The 21,187-nt window shown below is 47.9% G+C and overlaps 1 protein-coding gene across 1 annotated transcript in view; it reads left to right on the top strand.

The window, feature by feature from the left end:
* The window catches only part of LOC122383180 (serine/threonine-protein kinase/endoribonuclease IRE1-like), an 83,708-nt gene extending 64,782 nt beyond the window's left edge, over window positions 1–18,926 (top strand). The window contains exons 8-11 of the mRNA XM_043369342.1: window positions 3,848–4,004; window positions 4,292–4,495; window positions 8,966–9,153; window positions 18,755–18,926. Of these exons, the coding sequence (XP_043225277.1) occupies window positions 3,848–4,004; window positions 4,292–4,495; window positions 8,966–9,153; window positions 18,755–18,926 (721 nt within the window). The remainder of the gene's footprint in view (window positions 1–3,847; window positions 4,005–4,291; window positions 4,496–8,965; window positions 9,154–18,754) is intronic.
* The last annotated feature ends 2,261 nt before the right edge of the window (window positions 18,927–21,187 follow it).

Below are 21,187 nucleotides of genomic sequence, written 5' to 3'. Positions count from 1 at the left end.
GGTAGGTGTAAAATTGATCAATGCGAGGGAACTGAAAGTTTCGTCGCGATCGGCCGCTTTTTACGCGAGTTATTCGCGAAAAACCTTAGGGGGGTTGCATCAACCCCCTGTGCCGGCGGGGGTTAAAATGCATATTTTATCAATATATTTTTCATATGATCATTTGTAATATATTAATATAGTTTCCATAATACCTAATGGTAAAATAATTTCCATAATAACTTTGAAGCATACTAAATCTGTGGTACCTTTATAATGTTAAGTTTGATTTTTGAATATATTTCGTTTGCTATATCATTTGACGGAGGATCCATTTTCTATGTCGTCCCGGAATATGCTGCTAAAAATCAAATCTTCGGAACTGCTACGACATCTTAAGTTGGGTCGTAGGATGAAACCTAGGACTTTTGACATGAATACCAAATTATCTTAAGATTGTCAACGTGAATTAGAAGTATCCTAAATATCCAGACTGATCGTACGATAAAAAGTTAAGATGGTCAACATGAATACCAAATCGATCGTACGATGAAAACTGATCGTAAGATGTCGACGTGAATACGGGCCCGTATAAAGCATATTGATACACGAGTCAGGCTAATTTAAGCACGAGTGCACAAATATGTAGACGAGCGCAGCGAGTCTATTTGTGCACGAGTGCTTAAATTAGCCGACGAGTGCATCAATGTGCTTTATACACTCTGGGCCATTTACAAAAACTATTAGTATATACCATCCGGTGCATTCTATCGTGCTTTCCCATGTGTTTAGAAGGGCTCATTTTTTTGGAGTGGGAAGAAAAAAGGGGCATGGAGATTTTGGGGGGACTGTAAAATATACAGTAGGTATACCCGCGAGCATGTCACTTGTTGTCGAGCATGTTCTAATACCCACGCTGTCGCCTGATTTATCCGCCCTTGTTCTGCCTCTTTCTCTATTTCGCTTAGCATATACAGGGTGTCCCAGAATTGACCGAACATTTAATTCCTGGCTTAAAGTACGATTGCGCTCGATTCTAATCAGATACGAGCCTTAAACTTTTATAAGACATACTTTAGCTATCTAGCTTGGAAACTGTGTGTTTCTGGTGACCGGTCACGACTCGAGTCAGTTATTATCCAGAGTCAGCAAAGAGTAGTCCCTTTTCGTTTTCAGCCTCAGCCAACAAAAGGCAATCCTGGTGAATAAAGTGCAATTCTGAAGTTCGTAAACGGACTTTTGGCATGGTTCTTGCTTGAGAGCTCCAGTAGCTCATTTGCAAGCAGGCAGGGGTGAGCAAACCGCAGTTATATCAGCGAGCGAGGCCAAAGAGAGCAAGAGATAACCTGATCGACAAGCCTGGGCGCGACCAAAAAGGAGCATGCACCAGTCGTCAAGCGGGTGGTTGCCATGTCATGGACAACAAACGTCACCCATCTACCCAAAAAACAAGCTAAACGACAGATCAGGGTTAGCTACGAAACATCAGTCTTCTTTTGACCACTATCTTTGACAAAATTTTGGAATTTGGGCCCCTCATCTGAAAAATATGCCAAAACTAACGGAAAGACAGCGCAAATCGCTACAAAGCAGTCATAAATCATAACATATGCAACAAAAAAGTGAATGGAAACACACCTTGTGGTCCTACGAAGGTATTCTGCCCTTTGAAGCGACAAAAAAAAGTCGTGTGTGGACGTCAGATACTGACAACGCCCCAACAGCGGAGACGGTCATGCACTCGTCGAAAATCAAAGTGTGAGACATTTTGAGCCACGGTGCACTAATTCAGCTTCACGTGATGCCCCAAAGGCGACCGTTAACACAGATTGCTACTGTGGTAATATTCAAGCATTACAAAAACTGGTTGTGAACTGAATGGCCATAAACGGGTTTATTTTGGTAACCAAATCTTTTGGAAGCCAAAGGTCACGCCATGTTCAGGCATGGAGGCTCTCCACTTCAGATGCGAAAAAAAAAAAAACAGCGCAACAGTGGTGTAGGCAGAATTTTTGGTTTGGGAGAGAATGCCTTATGGCCTAGGAACAGTTTGGATGCAAAGTTAATCGAAAATATTCATATTATCCACCGGCAAGAGGTCAATGAAAACCGTCTTACAACCAGTTTCGGGAGACCCGTAAAACGACTGAAGCCAGCATCGTCTGGCATTTAGCTACAATTGGCGGCTAATGTTGTAGCTACCGTGTCTATTGCATGTGCTATTTCGAAGCTACCCTTACTGGCTATATCGGACGATAAAAAGAAAAAAGTGCAATTATTTTTCCTTTATCTTATGCACTGATTAACAGTGTTCGGTCAATTCTGGGACACGCTGTACTGTGGTCAAGTTGGAAGCTAAATAACATCATTCTTTGGCTTCAGACAGAGACATTATGGACGCTAACGAACAAATATGTTTATATTGCACTGCGTACTAAATACCCCAGATTAATTATATATCTAATAATATATATGATAATATTATAATAGATATAACTATCTATTGGGCGGCCGCCGCCACTACCGCCGTCTCCGCCGGCCGTCCCCAGCTGCGACTGCAACCGCCGCCTCTGCGGCGGAGCGCCGGTATCGTCGGCTGGCGGCACCAACCAATCAGCGACCGAGTTATGCCCCCGTCTCAGCCAATCAGCGACCGAATCGCCTCGATGTGTCGATTGTCTCGAAGAGTCCCGAAGTGTCCCGAATTAGTCCCGAAGTGTCCCGAATTAGTCCCGAATCGTCCCGAATGCGGCTATACCTTCAACACTAATCGGGACTCATTCGGGACACTTCGGGACACAATTGGGAATTTTACAGAGAAGGTATGCCCCCAGGTGGCTCGGCGCACGGACAAGGTCTACAATTTTTCCTAAGGTCATTTTCAGGTCAGGTCAAAGATGACGTCACAGGGGGTGAAAAAAGTCAAAATGGCGGCGCTAGGTATGGAGAGTTTTTCTCCAATAACTTTCGAACTAGTCAATATAGGAACAAACTAAGGGCAGCATCGTGATCCTCTCTTCAATCCGCATCGAATGATATATATATATGTTGACCTCGAAAGGTCAAGGTCAAAGGTTGACCTCAGGTCACGTGACCTCGAGGTCATCATGTATATCATTCGATGCGCCTTGACGAGCTGAACACAATGAGACCATCTGCGCGGCTGTATCTTGTTCCTGTACGGAGTTATTGTCAAAAAACCGCTGGTGACCTTTGATGACGTCACATGACCTTACAGCTGCCCAACAGCAAAACAGACCTCAAGGTAGTGAAGGTTGATCGTATATGAGGTCATGTATGGTTTATGGGGCCATTCCGACCCGTTTTAGTGGTAAAAACAGGGAGTTGATTTTTCCCCCATTGACTTATAATGGGGAGGTCGAGAAATTGACCTGACCTTAGGTCATCGATATCAAAATTCCGAGATAACAAAATTGTAGCTACTAATAACCTTATAACATCCTGCGACTTTCAAAGGCCTCCGACATCTACTGTAGCTCTGGCACGGTGACAAAGTTGCAAAAAAGTGACTTGAGGTTGGGTCATTCAAAGTGACCTGGTGACCTGACCTTAAAAGTTAGGAGATTCAAACTTGCACACCATGTGTAAAATTGATGAGAGAATAGTCGTACCAAATTTCGCGGCGCCACGCGCCGCGGTTTTCCCGCTATTGGCGAAAAACCTCAGGGGGGGGGGGGGCGGATATCCGCCCCCCGTCGGTGCGCGGGTTAAACTTGGATATCATCGGCTTCGACTCGTCACGGGCAACAAGCTCGTTTTTTTCCGCGGAGCTCTAGGGGGGTAGGGGGCAACGGACGGGCGAGGGTTAACATGACGTGTGTTTCCTGAAAAACCTTTCATTTTTCAGCCTCGCGAACATCGAAGATCCCAAATATGTGAACGTGGCGGCAAGGCATTTGATGGAAGAAATGATACAGCAAGATCCAACAGAAAGACCATCAACCACCTACGTGGTCAACCATCCGGCTTTGTGGACAACAGAGAATACGGAGAAGTTTTTCCAGGTAAGATTCAAATTCACCGAATTTACCTAATTCAAGGAACACGCCTTTTAGGGGCAAACAGGGGTTAAGATATATTGTAACCACGACAGGGTAGTAAGTACAGAAGTACATGATTTAAGTGTTTCTTATTGTAAATTACACACAAAACCTCCGGTACAAAACGACCTTGATCACTGTGTTTGGAGAAAAAAAAGTAACAAACGATAACCAACATTTGCGTGGTATGTCAGCAAACCTAAAGACGATCCTCGTCAGTGATTGTAATTGTGGTTTTGTACTGCCCTAAGGTTGTCAGCGACTGCATCAAAGACGACAAAGAACATGGCCCTCTGCTGAAAGAAGAAGTGAATGAAGAACTCGATCTTGCGTTCGTCACAGAACTGGTCAAACTGAAAGAATGGAAGAAAGTCGTCGACGCCACTCTGGATCAAGGGGCTTTCAAAAGCTACCATGAGACCACTGCAGACCTTCTTAGGTTAATAAGAAACAAGGTGATGAAAATATTATTATCTTTGCTTATTTTTCATGTTTTGCAGGCCTTAGCGTCGCACCACCAACAACGGTCGATTTGTCAACACCTCATTTCGTAGAGTAGAAGTTTCTCGATGCACAATGCACATTGCACAATGCACATCCAAGATGGTATCTCGAAGAAGCGCTACACAGATCAGCACCAGTCCACACTGCACTACTCCCACTTTTGATGATCTACTCCTTCTGCACTAAAGCTCGGTTTACAAATGTTAAATACCTGAAATTCCCCCACATGCTGGTGGACTAAATTTTCCGTGGACTGGTACAGGGGGATGTTTTATGCCCCCTTCTAACTCCCATCTTCGGAAACGTAGCGACAAGCATTAACTGACATTCACACGCATCAAATCTCACAACGATGCTGTTATTTTTATGTCAGGCAAAGGGTCAGGCCACCAGAGGTCATGAAGGTTAAATATCGCATGCTACACCAATTTTCGACAAATTGGCACGTAACACTAGGAAACAATATGACCACAGCACAGAGCCCAGTACAAGCGAACACTCGTAAGTATAATGGTTCTTTTAACCCGCGCCCCGTAGGAGGGGGGGGGGGGGGGAGGCGAAACGGCCCCCCTGTCCTTTTCCGTCGATACCTCCTGAACGACTAAAGATATTGCCACAAAACTTTTAGGACGCCTCTGGGCATCAATTTTACACATTTTACCAAAAAATGGTTTCAGAGGCTATGATAGGTTGGCCACAAATGACGTTAGAATGACGTCATGTTCTGCAATTTTCGACCGAAAAAAGACCTTCGCGAGAAGAGCTGTCAGGCCTACAGCTTTTAAGATACAAAAAATGATTAAGACATAAAAGGTGTGGAATTGACAGGGCTACAAAACTGTTTTTCGGATTTTTTCAGTTTAAATCCCCAAAAATAAAAAATTGGATATAATAGCCAAAAAATCCAAAAAGTTTTTTGAGTTTCGCAAAAACGGAATATGTGTGATAGTACCTATCGGCTTCTATATGCATACCAAATTTCAGATCGATATCTCGTTTTTTGGTCAAGTTATAGGGAAAAAACTGTTCAAAAATGATGACGTCAAATTTTCATTTTTGGAAATTCTAGACCACGTAAGGCAAAACAAAGACCACCATTGGAGTCCCCGTGACAAGCTGCATCGAATCCACAGCCATTTTATGCAAAAAATATCAACTTTGAAATTTGACCTGACATGACCTGACCTTGACCTGACCTTCACCAAAACGTGACCTTAGCTGGCCCCAAAGGCTGCCTGACCCACATAATCGCATTTGTCATGTAAAATGGACCATAAAACATGTATCACACGACACTTTCATATTGTATTCTAATGATGTAGTTTTTATGGTTCAAAGGTTCTTTCTTAACCCTCGCCGGCACAGGGGGTTGATGCAACCCCCCCTCTAAGGTTTTTCGCAAATAACTCGCGTAAAAAGCGGCCGATCGTGACGAAACTTTCAGTACCCTCGCATTGATCAATTTTACACGTTCCCTGAAAATTTCATGACCCTGACCCCAATGACCTTTGACCTGTGACCTCTTTTCCATGACCATGTTTGGCCGAAATCGCGATTCGGCGCATGTCGGCTCGCATTAGCCGCGCGTTTGCAAGCTTTTCGTGGTTTCAAACGTTCAAACATGTGATTTGATGTTGCTCCCATACATTAGGGTGGGTGTCAACTGTCAAGGTCACCTGAAGGTCAGGTCAGGTCATTCAGGGCTGGTAAAGTGTTATGTCCTATTGACGTCGTCGGGGACACAGTACCAGTAAAAGTTCAAGTACCCGGGGTCAAAATTACCACATTTAGTAAACTTTTACAGTAATAAAAAACTTTCAAATAAAGCAGAAACTAAACGCAAGTAAAAGATATCATTGAATCCACAACGTATATCCCCTTTAACAAGGACATAAAAAGCCCCTATACCTAATACATACCTACAACATGGTTATGAACAATTAGTAGCCACAACTCACTTCCGTTAACCCGCGCCCCGTTGGGCTCTGCCGAGCAACGCGCCCGGTTGGGGGGGGGGGCATTTTGGCCCCCCCTAAGATCTCGAGAACCACGCAACATAGCGACAAGCGGTAAACGGCGTTGGATAGCCCCAACGGGGAACTATCTTGTGACCCAATTTTATTGACCTAGGTCAAACCGATGACGTCACAGGTCAGGTCAAAGGTCCAATTTTCACCGTTTACAGGCACTTCAAGAAATACGTTGTAAAATCGAGTAAAATGCATTTTTTTGAAAATCATCGATGGGGAAATGTTCTTCAAACACATATTTTGCTATTTGAGGTCACTGATACCAGGTCAGGTCACAGAGGTCAGGTCACGGGGGGGGGGGGGGTCACAATATGAAAGTGTCGTGTGATACATGTTTTATGGTCCATTTTACATGACAAATGCGATTATATGGGTCAGGCAGCCTTTGGGGCCAGCTTAGATCACGTTTTGGTCAAGGTCAGGTCAAGGTCAGGTCAAATTAGGTCAAATTTCAAAGTTAATATTTTTGCATAAAATGGGTATCGAATCGATGCAGCTCGTCACGGGGAGTTCAATGGTGGTCTTTGTTTTGCCGTACGTGGTCTAGAATTGCTAAAAATTGAGTTCAAAAATTTGACGTCATCATTTTTGAACAGTTTTTTTCGCTATAACTTGGCCAAAAAACGAGATATCGATCTGAAATTTGGTATGTATATAGAAGAGCGCTGGGACTATCACATATATTCCGGTTTTTTGGAAATTCGGAAAAATTTTGGATTTTTTTAAAGTTTTTCTTAAAAAAATCAATTTTTTGAATTTTTTTTGGTCAAAAACCAAAAATTTTGAAAATCCGAGATAGTAGTTTTGTAGCGCCAGTTTTTGTCTACAAGACCATATAAAGAACTTTGAAATTGCTTGATAACTGTAGATTTGGTGAGCGTTTCAAGATTGCATGTTTTTTGCTCATTTTTCCTCGAACATGACCTCAGTTTGACCTCAATAACTCCTGACCTAAGGTGACCTAAGACTTGAAATTTGGTGTGAAGGTGTCAAATTGATGCCCGGGAAGGTACTGAAAATTTGGCGGCGCTGCGCGCCGCCGTTTTCTTGCTATTCAGGAAAAACCACAGGGGGGCCAAAATGGCCCCCCCCCCAACGGGGCGAGGGTTAACAGCAAAACTACCGTCGACAGTCGCTAACGAAAACTAGATCAAACTAGATGATCAAACACATACTAACAGACGCTTAGACACCGACCCCGTTGTCGGCTGTGCTATTTCAAGCGGGGTTGATTGACGACCAGTTGTAGCCAGCTATACGACTAGACAAACGACTAGATTCGGAACCGGGGGACATGGTAAATTCATGCGGGGTGGATAGTTTCTAGCCGTCGTCGTTGTGAGCTACCGATACAATAGCGACACCTATTGCATCTGTTCGACGATCGTAGCGCCCCCTACCCTTTCCGGGTTCTTCGTCTGGTACGCTACCCGCTGACCGAGTGATGCCGTGACATTTAATTAACAAACTGGAAATTTCGAAGCGCGAGTCTGATAAGCAATTTAGTACATATGACTGCTCGTAAAAAATAATAATATAGAAATGAAACCTAAGGAAACGCGCATCGTAGTTGCATGCAGACTGCATACCTACATGAATCGTAAAAAGGTCGGGGTCATTTTTCGCTCTCATTTTTTGGTCGGGGACGCAAGTTGCTTTTTTACCAGCCCTGAGGTCATTGACCTTTGGTGACCTCGGGTGACCTCGGTTCACTTTTTCGAGTTTTACATGTTTCTAGGCTAGTTTTTGGAGCTGAATTCGAATTTAGCAACCATTTGAACATTATCGAAGGTACCTTCGTAACATGTTACGAAGCTGTCAGAGGCGGTTGACACGTATTACGAATACCCGTCACAACCCCTACCGGTTTACCTGACCTGACCTGACCCGACCTGGTCTAAATGCTTAAAGACATCATCTCTGATCAAAACTAACACGATATTCGTGATCAGAACCCCAGAAAACCACACAGCAGGCACACTTTCTAACAGGTCCCGATTTTCCCGGTTTTCGGGTCATTGACCTGACCTGGAAGGTCACCCGATGACCTAGGACCTTAAAATTGGGTATCATCGGCGGCTTCCTCTCGTGACGGGCAACACGCTCGTTTTTTTTCCGCGAAGCTCTAGCTCCATCAGGGGCCAACCGCGAGGGGGGGGGGGGTCGTACCCCCCCCCCCTTGTGCCGTCGAAGGACGCAAAATGGCCTGTGCCGGCGAGGGTTAAGCCTTTATTTATGGTAATCCGTAGCAGTCACAGTTATGTCCCTATTAGTGGCAGGCTTCTGGCTACACCTGATTGCTCAGCGATGCCGAAAGGAAAGGCTGACGCCACTTCTACAACTAACGCTGTGCATTATTTATTCATGCTTTTTGCTTCATGCTCTTTACAGGTCCACCACTTCAATGATATCTCGAAGGAGGGACGAGAGAAGGTTGGCAAGGTGCCAACAGGAGTAGTCAACTACATCACTGGAGAGTTCCCTACCCTGCTCTTGCACGTATGGCTGGCAGGAGCTAGCATCGGCAGTACATTGGACATCCTGAGTCCCTTCTACACAGAGTCAAGACCTCCAAAAAAGTAAGTTTGATGTTTGACGTAAGTGATTCAAATTCGCTCACTTTCCTTTTTAAAACCTTGCATTTCTCATCAACCAGCAGTCAACAGACACTATACGATACACAGCAACGTTCACTTTCCTCTAAAGCCCTCGCCGATATGCCCGTTACTGTCATCAACTATAACGGAGGGAGATGGTGTGGTGTACGCTACGATTCCTTCACCTTTGGTAAGCAATATTGATTGTTGAAGTTAGTATTTTTCAAAGAAATGTAAAATATATATATATGTTTCATGTGAGTGGTTAAAAACTGACTAATGTCTAAATCTAATATATTTCCTCTTAAGTCATTTTACCTTCCAGGCGGTGGGGGGGGGGGGGGGGGCGCATTTTTTGCCCTCCCTTTAGTTTTTTCGATATATCTCCAGAACCGCTGCGCCGATCGTCACCAAACTTTTAGTACCCTCCCGTGAATAGCTTTGGCACATTGTGACCGAGCATTTTTTCCAAAGGCTATGATAGGTTGGCCGCTTATGACGTCAGAGTGACGTCATTTCTGCCATTTTTGACAAAAAAGTTTTGCGGGAAGAGCTGTCAGACCTACAGCTTTAGAGATACAGAACAATGTTTAAGACATAAAAGGTGTACAATCAAAAGAGCTACAACATTTTGATCTCGGATTTTTAAAATTTTGGATTTCGACCCCCAAAATTAAAAAAGTAGTTTTTTTAATATAATAGCCGAACAATCCAAAAAGTTTTTTTTTTTGTCAACGCCTTGCGCAAAAAGAAGAGCGGCGAAAACAGTTAACTTGAACAGAAATGGACAAGGGACGTAGGCATGATAAATCATGCAACCATGCATGACGTGCTAGCTTCAACAAATAATACGTATCTACAAAGTTTACACTACCGCATAACAAACCGTATAATAGCTACAAATACATTCTTACAACGAATCGGGATAGCAGATGACGTGCGATGCACTTTCTGCATGAATAATGAAGAAACTCTTAAACACATGCTGTGGGATTGTGCTATTGTACAAAATTTCATATCAGAGACGAAAACTTACTTAACCCGCGCCCCGTTGGGCTCTGCCGAGCAACGCGCCCCGTTGGGGGGGGGGGGGGGCATTTTGGCCCCCCCCTAAGATCTCGAGAACCACGCAACGTAGCGCAAACGGCAAACGGTGTTGGATAGCCCTATCAGGGAACTACCTTGTGACCCAATTTTATTGACCTAGGTCAAACCGATGACGTCACAGGTCAGGTCAAAGGTCCAATTTTCACCGTTTACAGGCATTTCAAGAAATGCGTTGTAAAATCGAGTAAAATGCATTTCATTGAAAATCATCGATGGGGAAATGTTCTTCAAACACATATTTTGCTAGTTGAGGTCACTGATACCAGGTCAGGTCACTGAGGTCAGGTCACTGGGGGGTCACAATATGAAAGTGTCGTGTGATACATGTTTTATGGTCCATTTTACATGACAAATGCGATTATGTGGGTCAGGCAGCCTTTGGGGCCAGCTTAGGTCACGTTTTGGTCAAGGTCAGGTCAAGGTCAGGTCAAACTAGGTCAAATTTCAAAGTTGATATTTTTGCATAAAATGGGTATCGAATCGATGCAGCTCGTCACGGGGAGTTCAATGGTGGTCTTTGTTTTGCCGTACGAGGTCTAGAATCGCTAAAAATTTAGTTCAAAAATTTGACGTCATCATTTTTGAACAGTTTTTTTCGCTATAACTTGGCCAAAAAACAAGATATCGATCTGAAATTTGGTATGTATATAGAAGAGCGCAGGGACTATCACATATATTCCGGTTTTTTCGAAATTCGGGAAAATTTTGGATTTTTTTTTAGTTTTTCTAAAAAAATAATTTTTTGAATTTTTTTGGGTCAAAAACCCAAAATTTTGAAAATCCGAGATAGCAGTTTTGTAGCGCCGCTTTTTGTCTAGTAGACCATATGTTACGTCTTCACGTAATCCTTTTTCGTTTTTATTTTCGAAATCGTCGTCCCACAACAGTTCCATCGGGCCACACCACTCAACCGCCACGACCATGGCGCACCAACACAAAATAATGGCGCACGCGCTGCCAAATGCGGCCATATCGACAAAACCCTTTCCAGAGACCGACAAACTATGTCTCTATCGTTACACCCCCCTCTCTTTAAACCGGACTCACGTCTAAAGTAACTCCTCTAAGCTGTTAACCAACGAGTCACTCGTCATCGTCACCGCAAACAAGCAGAGTACACGAGACACTTATAACAGGGAGTATGGACAAGGAGTAACGCTCCAAACACTCTCTGCACACGATCAGTCCAGGAACCGCGCCGGACGTCGCACTTCACGCCCTGAACGAGTAAACACTCTCGAACCACCCGTCGGAGTCCCGCTCGCCTCAGATGGCGCCACTGTCGGCTGCACAGCTGGTGCCACTGTCGTCGGCCCCGATAGTGCCCCTGTCCTCGGCACAGATGGCGCCACTGTCATCCGCACAGATGGTGCCACTGTCTGTCCACTCTCACTCACCAATTGGTGTGAACCGTTCGCCACCGCAACAGACCGTCGCTGCTCGTCGGTCGTCACCGGCAGCCCCTCAGCCGCCGTCAGTGCTGTCGGCCGCCGTCCAACAGCCATTAGCTCCGGCACGGGCAGCTGCTCGCCAGGCATCGCCCCCGTCATTAGCAGCTGTCCTCCAGCCGCTGCCGGTCGTCCTCGAGCCGCCATCGGCAGCCGCTCGTCAGCCGCCGTCTCCGCCATCGGCAGCCGCTCGTCAGCCGCCGTCTCCGCCATCGGCAGCTGCTCGTCAGCCGCTGTCTCCGTCATCGGCAGCTGCTCGTCAGTCGCCGTCTCTGTCATCGGCAGCCGCTCGTCAGCCGCCGTCTCCGCCATCGGCAGCTGCTCGTCAGCCGCCCGCGCCGGCTGCCATCCACCGGGCGTCCACTCCACTGGTCGTCCACCAGTAGTCGCCTCAGTGACAGGCGACTGCCTCTCCATGTCGCTCCCTCCTTCGTCCTCTTCGACTGCTACGTCACGACCCGTCGTCTGCTGTACTCCTGTCTTCAGATGACAGCCATGGATGAGTCGTCGCTTCCGTCCCTTCTTCACCACGTAGTCTGGGGGTCGAGCGCCCACTACGACGTATGGGCCCTCGAACTTCGGCTTGAGCTTGGCTCCTACTCCTTTTCCTGCCGTGAAGTTCCGACACCAAACTGTGTCACCTGGTTGGAACGTAGCCGGTCTTGTGGTTGTCCTTAGACTCTGCTCTTTCTGGATCTGCTCCAGGGCTTGCTGTTGAGTTTGCTTCATCCGATTTCTCAGCTTCAGCAGGAACTGGCGATGAGTTTGGTTCTTCACATTTTCAACGCTGAACTCGTCATCCAGTATGGTTTTGATCGGTCTTCCGTAGACCAGCTCACATGGTGAGAAACCTGTGGCGCTGTGACAGCTCGAGTTGTAGGCAGACGTGACCACCGACAGCCACTGGTCCCAGTCGCGCTGGTCTTCCCTGACGTAGTGAGTCAGCAGCTCCAGCAGCGACCTGTTGACCCGCTCAACTTGCCCGTTGCAGCTTGGGTGGTATATGGTTGTCCTCAGTTTCTTCACTCCGAGCATCTGGCATACTCCTTTGATCAGAGCGCACTCGAAGTTTCGCCCCTGATCGGTTAGAAGACTCTTCATGTCACCGAAGCGACTGATGACCTGTAACAGACACCGCGCCACATCCTCAGCGGTCTGTCTCTTGAGAGGAAAAGTCTCAATCCACTTGCTGAAAAGGTCAGTCATCACCAGCACATATTTGTGTCCACTTTCACTTTCAGGGAGCTCCAAGATGTCTGCAGACCAGTGAAGAAACGGTTCTCCCTCCACCGGGATGGTTCCTCGACCTTCCAAGCAGCCCGTGTACTTCGGTTTGGTCTTCTGACAGGATGAGCAGTTTCTGCAGTACCGCCTCACTTCACGCTGCATGTTGTACCAGAAAAACCCGGCTGTTAGGCGGTGAAGAGTCCGCCTGACGCCTCCATGCCCCGCCATCGGGACATCGTGAGCCAGTTGTAGCGCACGTTGTCTCTGACTTGTCGGCAGAATCACCTGAGGCCGCTGATGTCCTCTTGAACTCCGCCGGATGATGCCGTTGTACAGCCGCAGATCTGGTAGCCTCGTGTAGAACCTCAGTTCAGCTTTCTCGTCCTCTGTCAACTTGTTCGTCTTCACTTCTTGTTTCTTCAGATGCTGGATGAGCTGCCACAGCACAGGATCTGTCCGAGTTGCAGCAATCAGGTCGCCCAGCAGGTGAACGTCCAAGCCGTCTTCAGCAGTCTCGCTGCTGTTGTCTTCAGCTGTTTCTTGGGTCTTCAATGTAGAGCGGCGGACGTACCGCTCCGAAGTCGCAGACACGTCTCCCTCGGCCGTTTTCGACTTGACTCCCTGTGAAGTTGTAGAGACAGACACACCTCCTACTCGCACTTTCGTCGCACTTCCCACTAGAGTCGCCGCCGTGTCCTCCTCCAGAGTCTGGAACACACCGCTCTCCGCAGTCTGGTCCACGCCGCTGTTCAGACATCTGGAAACGCTGTCCTGCGTCCTGGACACGCCTTCCTCCGGAGTCCTGGAAGTGTTGTCCCCTGGAGTTCCGGACGCACCTCCCCTCGGTACGAACTCTGGTGCCGTCGGACGCAGCTGCTGCTTCCCTGCGCCCATCTCGAACACGCGAGACAGCGCGTCCACGTGTGGAATCTGGCGTCCCGGCACGTGTTCCACGGTGTAGTCGTACTGCTGCAGCTGCTCGATCCACCTGTCGACCGGATGGGCATTTCGAGCGCTGCAAGTACTTCAGAGCCTCGTGGTCAGTCCGCAGCAGGAACGGCTTGCCCACCAGGTAGTGATGGAACTTGGACGTGGCTTTCACCACTGCACCCAGCTCGCGCTCGGTGACGCTCCAGTTCTTCTCCGTTGGGGTCCACTTCCCAGAGGCAAAGGCCACTACACCAGTAGACTGGCCTAGCTCAGCACCCCAGCCTGTGCCGCTCGCGTCGGTGGTGAGCACGAAGTCGTCTGCAGGGTCTGGGCTCTGCAGGACCGGATACCACTGAAGATCTTTCTTCAGGTTCTGGAACTCCTCTTCGCATTCACCCGTCCACTTCCACGGCGTCTCCTTTTGAAGTAGGTTCGTCAGATGCACCGACTTGTCCGCAAAACGTGGTATGTACTGTCGATAGTACCCTACCATCCCGAGGAACCGACGAACTTCTTGCAGGTTGCTCGGTCGCGGCCAGTGCTTCACCGCTTCCACCTTGCTCTCTGTTGGCTGGATCCCCGTCTCGTCCAGCTGGTGCCCCAAGAAGTCGACCTTCTTGACAGCCACCTGGCACTTGTCAGGATGCAGCTTCAGTCCTGCCTGTCGGAACCGGATCAGCACCTGTTTCAGCGCAGTCAGGTGCTCTCCCATGGAAGGGCTGTAGACGATGACGTCGTCGAGATACACCACTGCTGTCTCCCAGTTGAGGCCTTCCAGTACGTCTTCCATTATCCGCTGGAACATCCCAGGGCTCGTCTTGAGCCCGAACGGCTGACGCGTCCACTGCTTGAGGCCATACTCGGAGATGAATGCAGTAACCTCTCTGGACTCAGGCGCGATGGGTACAGCCCAGTAGGCAGATCGTTGATCCAGTACAGAGTAGACTCTGGCCCTTCTTGTAGCATGCAGTAGATCTTCAATCCTCGGCAGAGGATAGGAGTCGTGCTTGATGACGGCGTTCACGGCTCTGTAGTCACAGCAGATCCTCACGCCACCATCTTTCTTCTTGATCATCACGATGGGTGAAGACCAGGGTGACGTAGAGTCTTCGATGACACCCTGTTCTTGCAGAGCGTCCAGTCTCTCTTTCAGTAGCTCTCGAAGATGGAGAGGTGTGCGGTAGGCTCGTTGGCGAACAGGTTCCTTCCCAATGGTGTTGATGACCAGCTGATGACCCCCTTGTAGTCTCCGATGTCCTCAGGTGACTGGGAGAACACATCACTGTACTCCTGCAGTAACTCGTGGAACAGGGTCCTGTTGTCTGGATCCAGATGGTCCACGGATGGCAGTTTCGGGTCCTGGCTTCGGTCTGTCTCCTCCTCAGGTTCCTCCAGCGGCTTCCACTCGGTGATGCTCTCCTGAGTCCCCAGCACCGTGCCTGCAGGGATGACCACCTTCTCCTCACTCAGGTTCAGGATCCGGACTGGAACGCCCTTGTGAGCCAGGTGCACTGCAGATGCCACACTCACTCCTTCAACTTCTTCTGGGCAGAAGAGGACAGGTTTCTCTGCTGCCACACGCCTGATGTTGATGAAGGTTTCCGACCTAGCAGCACAGGAGACTTGTTTTCTTGTTTTGATGGGCAGCTCAGTGTTGATTTTCCTGCCACCCACCACAAGGCTGCCAGAGGCGCACTCAATAGTAGCCCCCACCTTCTGCAGAATGTCCATTCCCAGCAGAGCTGGATCTGTGAGGTCACGAACCACCACGAAGCTGGACACGGCTTCCACATCACCGATGTTGACGCAGACTTGTGACCTCCCAACTGTAGTCACAACAGTCCCATTGGCTGCAATGAAGCGATCCACTGCTGGTTCCACCTTCAAGTGCAGGGAAGACGCCAACTCGTCACTCAGAAGACTGTTCACACTGCCAGTGTCAACAACTGCCAGAACATCGGCTCCTTCCAGCTGAACCACAGTACGTACCTCAGCAACTGGCTGTTGAGTACCCAGCCGCCTCACTGTCCTTGAAGTGGGACGGGCACTGCCTGGTGCAGAGGGGCACTGACGACGGTAGTGTCCACGGCCACCACACTGGAAACACTCCACCCCAGCTGAGCTTCTGGGTTGGCTGGTGGGCTCCTCCTGTCCAGAGGTCACTGACTGCTGAGGCCTTTCCTCTCCAGGGCGAGGACAGGCACTGGCAGAACGACAGTTCACGGCAATGTGACCCACCTTGCCACACCTGAAGCAGGTTCGCTTCCTGACACCAGCTGCCAGACTTGAACTCGGGTTCACCTTCCTCACCATGATACTGGAGGCTCCCATGTCTTTCTGTAGCTGTTCTGTTGTCTTTATCTTCTCCAACCTCCGAATGAGTCCTTCCGTCGTGGTCGTATCACAGTCCAAGAGTCTGAGCCGCCATTGTGAGGGAACTGACCTCGTCAGCTGTTCAGACACCAGCTGCTCATGACCCTCACGGCCCAGCTCAGGCATGGCTGCTCGGATCATAGCCTGCAGCTTGGAGACGAACACCCTGGGTTCATCGGTCAGCGACATTTTCAGCTCATAAAAATCATGCAGGTAAGTTTTACGTTTTTCAGCAGGCATCAGCCTTGCCAATATCTTCTCTTTGGCCTGTGCCAGCGTTTCTATGTGCTCATCATCCTCTAGTTCTCTTGCAAGCCATTCATGAGTCTCCGAGAAGAGGGCAGGGAGAATGGCTAGCTGACGCTCCTCATCCCACTTGTTGGCTCTTGCCAGCCTCACAAAGCCTCGCAAATAACTTTCAGGGTCTTCCCCCTGGTAGCTTTTTGGTTTCATCATCGCACCCTCCATTTTAACAGAACAATCAGCACTTTGTTCTAAAGATTTTAACCCACTCGTCACCTTCGGTTCTTCTGGCTCCCGTTCACTTTTTACTCCACTCATATGCACGTAACGTAAATGCCAATCCCTTGATTTCTCCTCAGAGTATGGATAATTCACATCCCACCGCTGATGTTACGTCTTCACGTAATCCTTTTTCGTTTTTATTTTCGAAATCGTCGTCCCACAACAGTTCCATCGGGCCACACGCCCCGTCCACGCCACTCAACCGCCACGACCATGGCGCACCAACACAAAATAATGGCGCACGCGCTGCCAAATGCGGCCATATCGACAAAACCCTTTCCAGAGACCGACAAACTATGTCTCTATCGTTACACATATAAAGAACTTTGAAATTGCTTGATAACTGTAGATTTGGTGAGCGTTTCAAGATTGCATGTTTTTTGCTCATTTTTGCTCGAACATGACCTCAGTTTGACCTCAATAACTCCTGACCTAAGGTGACCTAAGACTTGAAATTTGGTGTGAAGGTGTCACATTGATGCCCGGAAAGGTACTGAAAATTTGGCTGCGCTGCGCGCCGCCGTTTTCTTGCTATTCAGGAAAAACCACAGGGGGGCCAAAATGCCCCCCCCCCAACGGGGCGAGGGTCAAGGGAAGAATTTCGCGTGGAAATTTGCATTGACACTGCGAACTTCTTCTTCCCTACAATAGAGAAGCTAAGTAAAATACAAATATTAATAATAACTTTGTTTAAATATACAATTACAACAGCAAAATACCAATCTCAAGCGCATAGTAAACAATTATTCATTTCTCTACTAAAATCTGAAGCGATGAAAGAAAAGGGCGCCGCTCTCAAGCGACAGGCGATGGGAGAGGTAATAGAGAAGTGGGGTACGCTTTTAAATATATTAGGATAACTACCGCTAGATCCTCTACTTTCCAACATCCATCCATACTTATCCGCCGTGCACATCCGCCGCCGCCGCACCAGAGACTTTTGACGCCGCCCGCTGCTGACCCGCCGACCGCCGGTCGGCTGCTGCTGCCGCCCCTATTGAGGCATTGCTACCGTCGTCGATGCAGTCGTGTGAGGTGCACTCGTCGCTGGCTGCGGGCAAGCGCCTGCTGCCCCCGCCGGCCTTGCCTACCCGCTGCCCGCCGCCCCCTCCCAGCCACTAGACCCTTTCAATGTGTGTTTGCCCCCCCCCCCCCCAGCGTGTGTTCGAGTCATGCTATGATTCTTTAAAATTAATGACGTCAAATTTTTAAACTCAATTTTTAGCAATTCTAGACCTCGTGGCGCAAAACAAAACCACCATTAGACCTCCAGTGACGAGGTGCATCGAGCCAATACCCATTTTATGCAAAAATATCAACTTTGAAATTTGACTTTTTTTACCTGACCTTGACCTGACCTCCACCAGAAAATGACCTAAACCGTACCTAATGGTCTTATAACCACCACCATTGAGTTGGAAATGAAAAATTGGCCATAAAACATGCATCGCACAACCTTAGTAAAGTTGGGTTCATAACTTCATGAGCTGACCCTTGGTGACCTGACCTGTGACCTGACCTGGTATTATCAGTGACCTCTAATAGCAACATATGTACTAGGCAACTGACGCCCTATCGCTGATTTTCGACAAAATGCGTTTTACCCGGTTTTATAGCACATTCCCTAGAAGACCCGTGAACGGTGAAACATTTTATCTTTTACCTGACCTGTGGTGTCATTGGTGACCCCGAGGTCAATGAAACTTGGTTTTCCTGCACAAATTTGACAGGGCTATCGAAAGCCGTCTGAATTTTACGGATCCGTCCAGTAGTTTTGGAGATACAGGGGGGACAAAAATGCCCCCCCCCCCCGCGCTGAAGGTGGCTGGAAGGTCCACCGCCGTCCGGGTTAAACTCGAGAAATGAAGGCATCCAAGTGTACAACCTCTCATTACCGGGTCATTATATGTGGCTTTGTCTCGGTTGTGCGCGGAACGCGCTGCTGCGTAACACTATCCGTATCTGGCCGCCAGGCTGGTGCCACGAGAGCATGAGGAGGGCGTCGAGACGCAGGTGCCACTGGATAGGGCTCAGGTGCGCGAACTGGAGGACCGACTGAACCAGGCGCTGGCCGACCAGCAGAGGGTGGAGGATGACCTGAAGGTAACTGACCTCTGCTCTCCATTTCGGGTCTGCGTGGTTTGAGCAGATGCAATTGGATAGGACATTGCGAGTTGTGTGCGTCTGTCATTAAGCACATGGCTGTGACTAAGAAACAATGAATTGCAATGTTTCTTGTTGAAATACTTTTTACATGGATGTTGAAATGTTTACCTAAATGATTATCTATGTTACAGGCAAAGTGAAAACCCGGGCATTTTGCAAAATGCCTAGGCAGTTTGCAAAATGCCAGGCCCACCAGGCATTTTGCCATGGGCGTCACCACTACTAGGGACACTAGGGACATTGTCCCTAGAAGTTTTGAAATCATCGAAAACTACTAGGGATTGTCCCTAGAAGTTTTTGGAGTTCCCTCTACTGGGGACACGCAAAGAACCCGGGACACGATAATGGCGCAACTTGCTGAGCTCTCCGAACACATGTTGTGAACGGTCGCGTCAACATCGCCACGGTAAATAAAAAGGCCCGCGAGCGGTGTGCCTACCCACAGATGTGACGGTGGCCTCCAGGCACGTCCGTGTGGTCGCCGTAAAGCTCAGGGCCTCCTCTAACATACCCGCTGGGTGGGCAAATGCCCACCAAGTCACCACAATTGCCCACCCAGTGGCGTTGAGTTGCCCACCCAGAAGCAAATAAAAAATAAAGGTCCGGCAGGACGTCCGGTACTATACATTTCCGGTCTTAACCCGCGCCCCACTGGGGGGGGGGGGGGGTATTCATAGCCCCCTCCCGTTTTTCTGCAATAACCTCCAAACGGCTTGACGTATAGAAGCCAAACTTTCAGTACCTTCGGTTGCATCAATTTGACACCTTGTGTCAAAATATGAATTTTGTAACTGCCATAGGTCGGCCGGAAATGACGCCAGAGTGACGTCATGTTCGGCCGATTTCGACGCAAAACATTGAACCACGGCAATCGCTCCCAAGAGCTCAGTTTTTAAGCTAGATCCAATTTATTTGCATGAAAGGACTCAGAAGAGACTGCGCTATCAAACTGCTATCTGGGATTTTCAAAATTTTCAAAATTTGAGAAAAAAAATCAAAACTTTTATTTTTTTTCAAAAACTTTTTTACTTTTCGAAAAAAACAATATATGTGAGAGAACACATGCTTATGACTTACACTAGCAAGTTTCAATTAAAAAAATGGCCAAATTATACGCATTATTGCAAAAAAAAAAATTCACAATAATATTTTTTTTTTCAAATCAATTTTCAGTGCGTTTTTGACATCGTACACCAATATAAATAGCACCATCGTGTTCTTGAGCTCAAACTGCATCCAATAGACACTTTTTTGTTGAAAAGTTCTTACTTCAAAATTTGACCTTTTTTGACCTGAAAGTGACCTGACCTAAGCTAAATTCAACTCAAAATGACCTCAAATGACACAAACGACATCAAATTCGAAATACATATATGGCCTAAATGGACCATAAAACATGTGTCACCTGACCGACGCATGATATAATATTTCCGTGACCTGTGATGACCTGACCCTGACCTGAAAATCAAAGTAAAATTTTGGTACCTTGAGGGTATCTAAAGCATCTGTTCACGAGTGTGTAACTCAAAAATGAGCTTGATCTGACTTGTAAGACGGCGGCCAGAGCCCAAAATGTGAACAAGCCAAAATGCTAATAATTTTTACTTTGACCTGACCTCTGACGTCATCGGTGACCTCGAGGTCAATGAAATTAGGTTTCGCCCGACAGTTTTCCGGGGCAATCAGACGCCGTTTGAATTTTGACGATCGGCCCAGTAGTTTCGGAGTTAGGAGGGGGGCTATGAAGAGCCCCTCCCCTTATATTTCGAGCACTGCTCTTCATCGGTCTTACAAGGTAAAAATCAGCTTGGCAAAAAAAATCAGCTTGGTAAAAAATGGCACAGCTTAGCTTATTTCGCCTCACCCCCGCACCCTCCGCCCGGTCACAGGTTTTGAAATTGGTTGGACCCCAAAACAAGTGGCTGGGTCCGCCTTTGGGCAGGGGAATTGCGAAAATTTTGCCCACCCAGTGAAAAATCCTTAGAGGAGGCCCTGGTAAAGCTGGATACGGCAGGCCGGCACTCGACCGAGAAATTGGTCGAGTTTGTTTCCCAGTCACCCGAGGAGACACCCGAGCCGATTCTGGAGGTGCCCAGCATGATTGCTGAAACGAACTCGGCTGGTTACATACAGGTCCAGCTTATAAACCCGACCGATGACGATATGCAGCTGCCCGCTGGTTTCGAGCTGGGGCAGACTCAGCTGTATGAGGGGCTGGTCGCCACAGTCTGCGTGGACCC

Source organism: Amphibalanus amphitrite, unplaced genomic scaffold (assembly GCF_019059575.1).
Source record: "Amphibalanus amphitrite isolate SeventyFive unplaced genomic scaffold, NRLGWU_Aamphi_draft 000157F_arrow, whole genome shotgun sequence".
NCBI lineage: Eukaryota > Metazoa > Arthropoda > Thecostraca > Balanomorpha > Balanidae > Amphibalanus > Amphibalanus amphitrite.
This window is presented reverse-complemented; position numbering and strand designations above follow the sequence as displayed.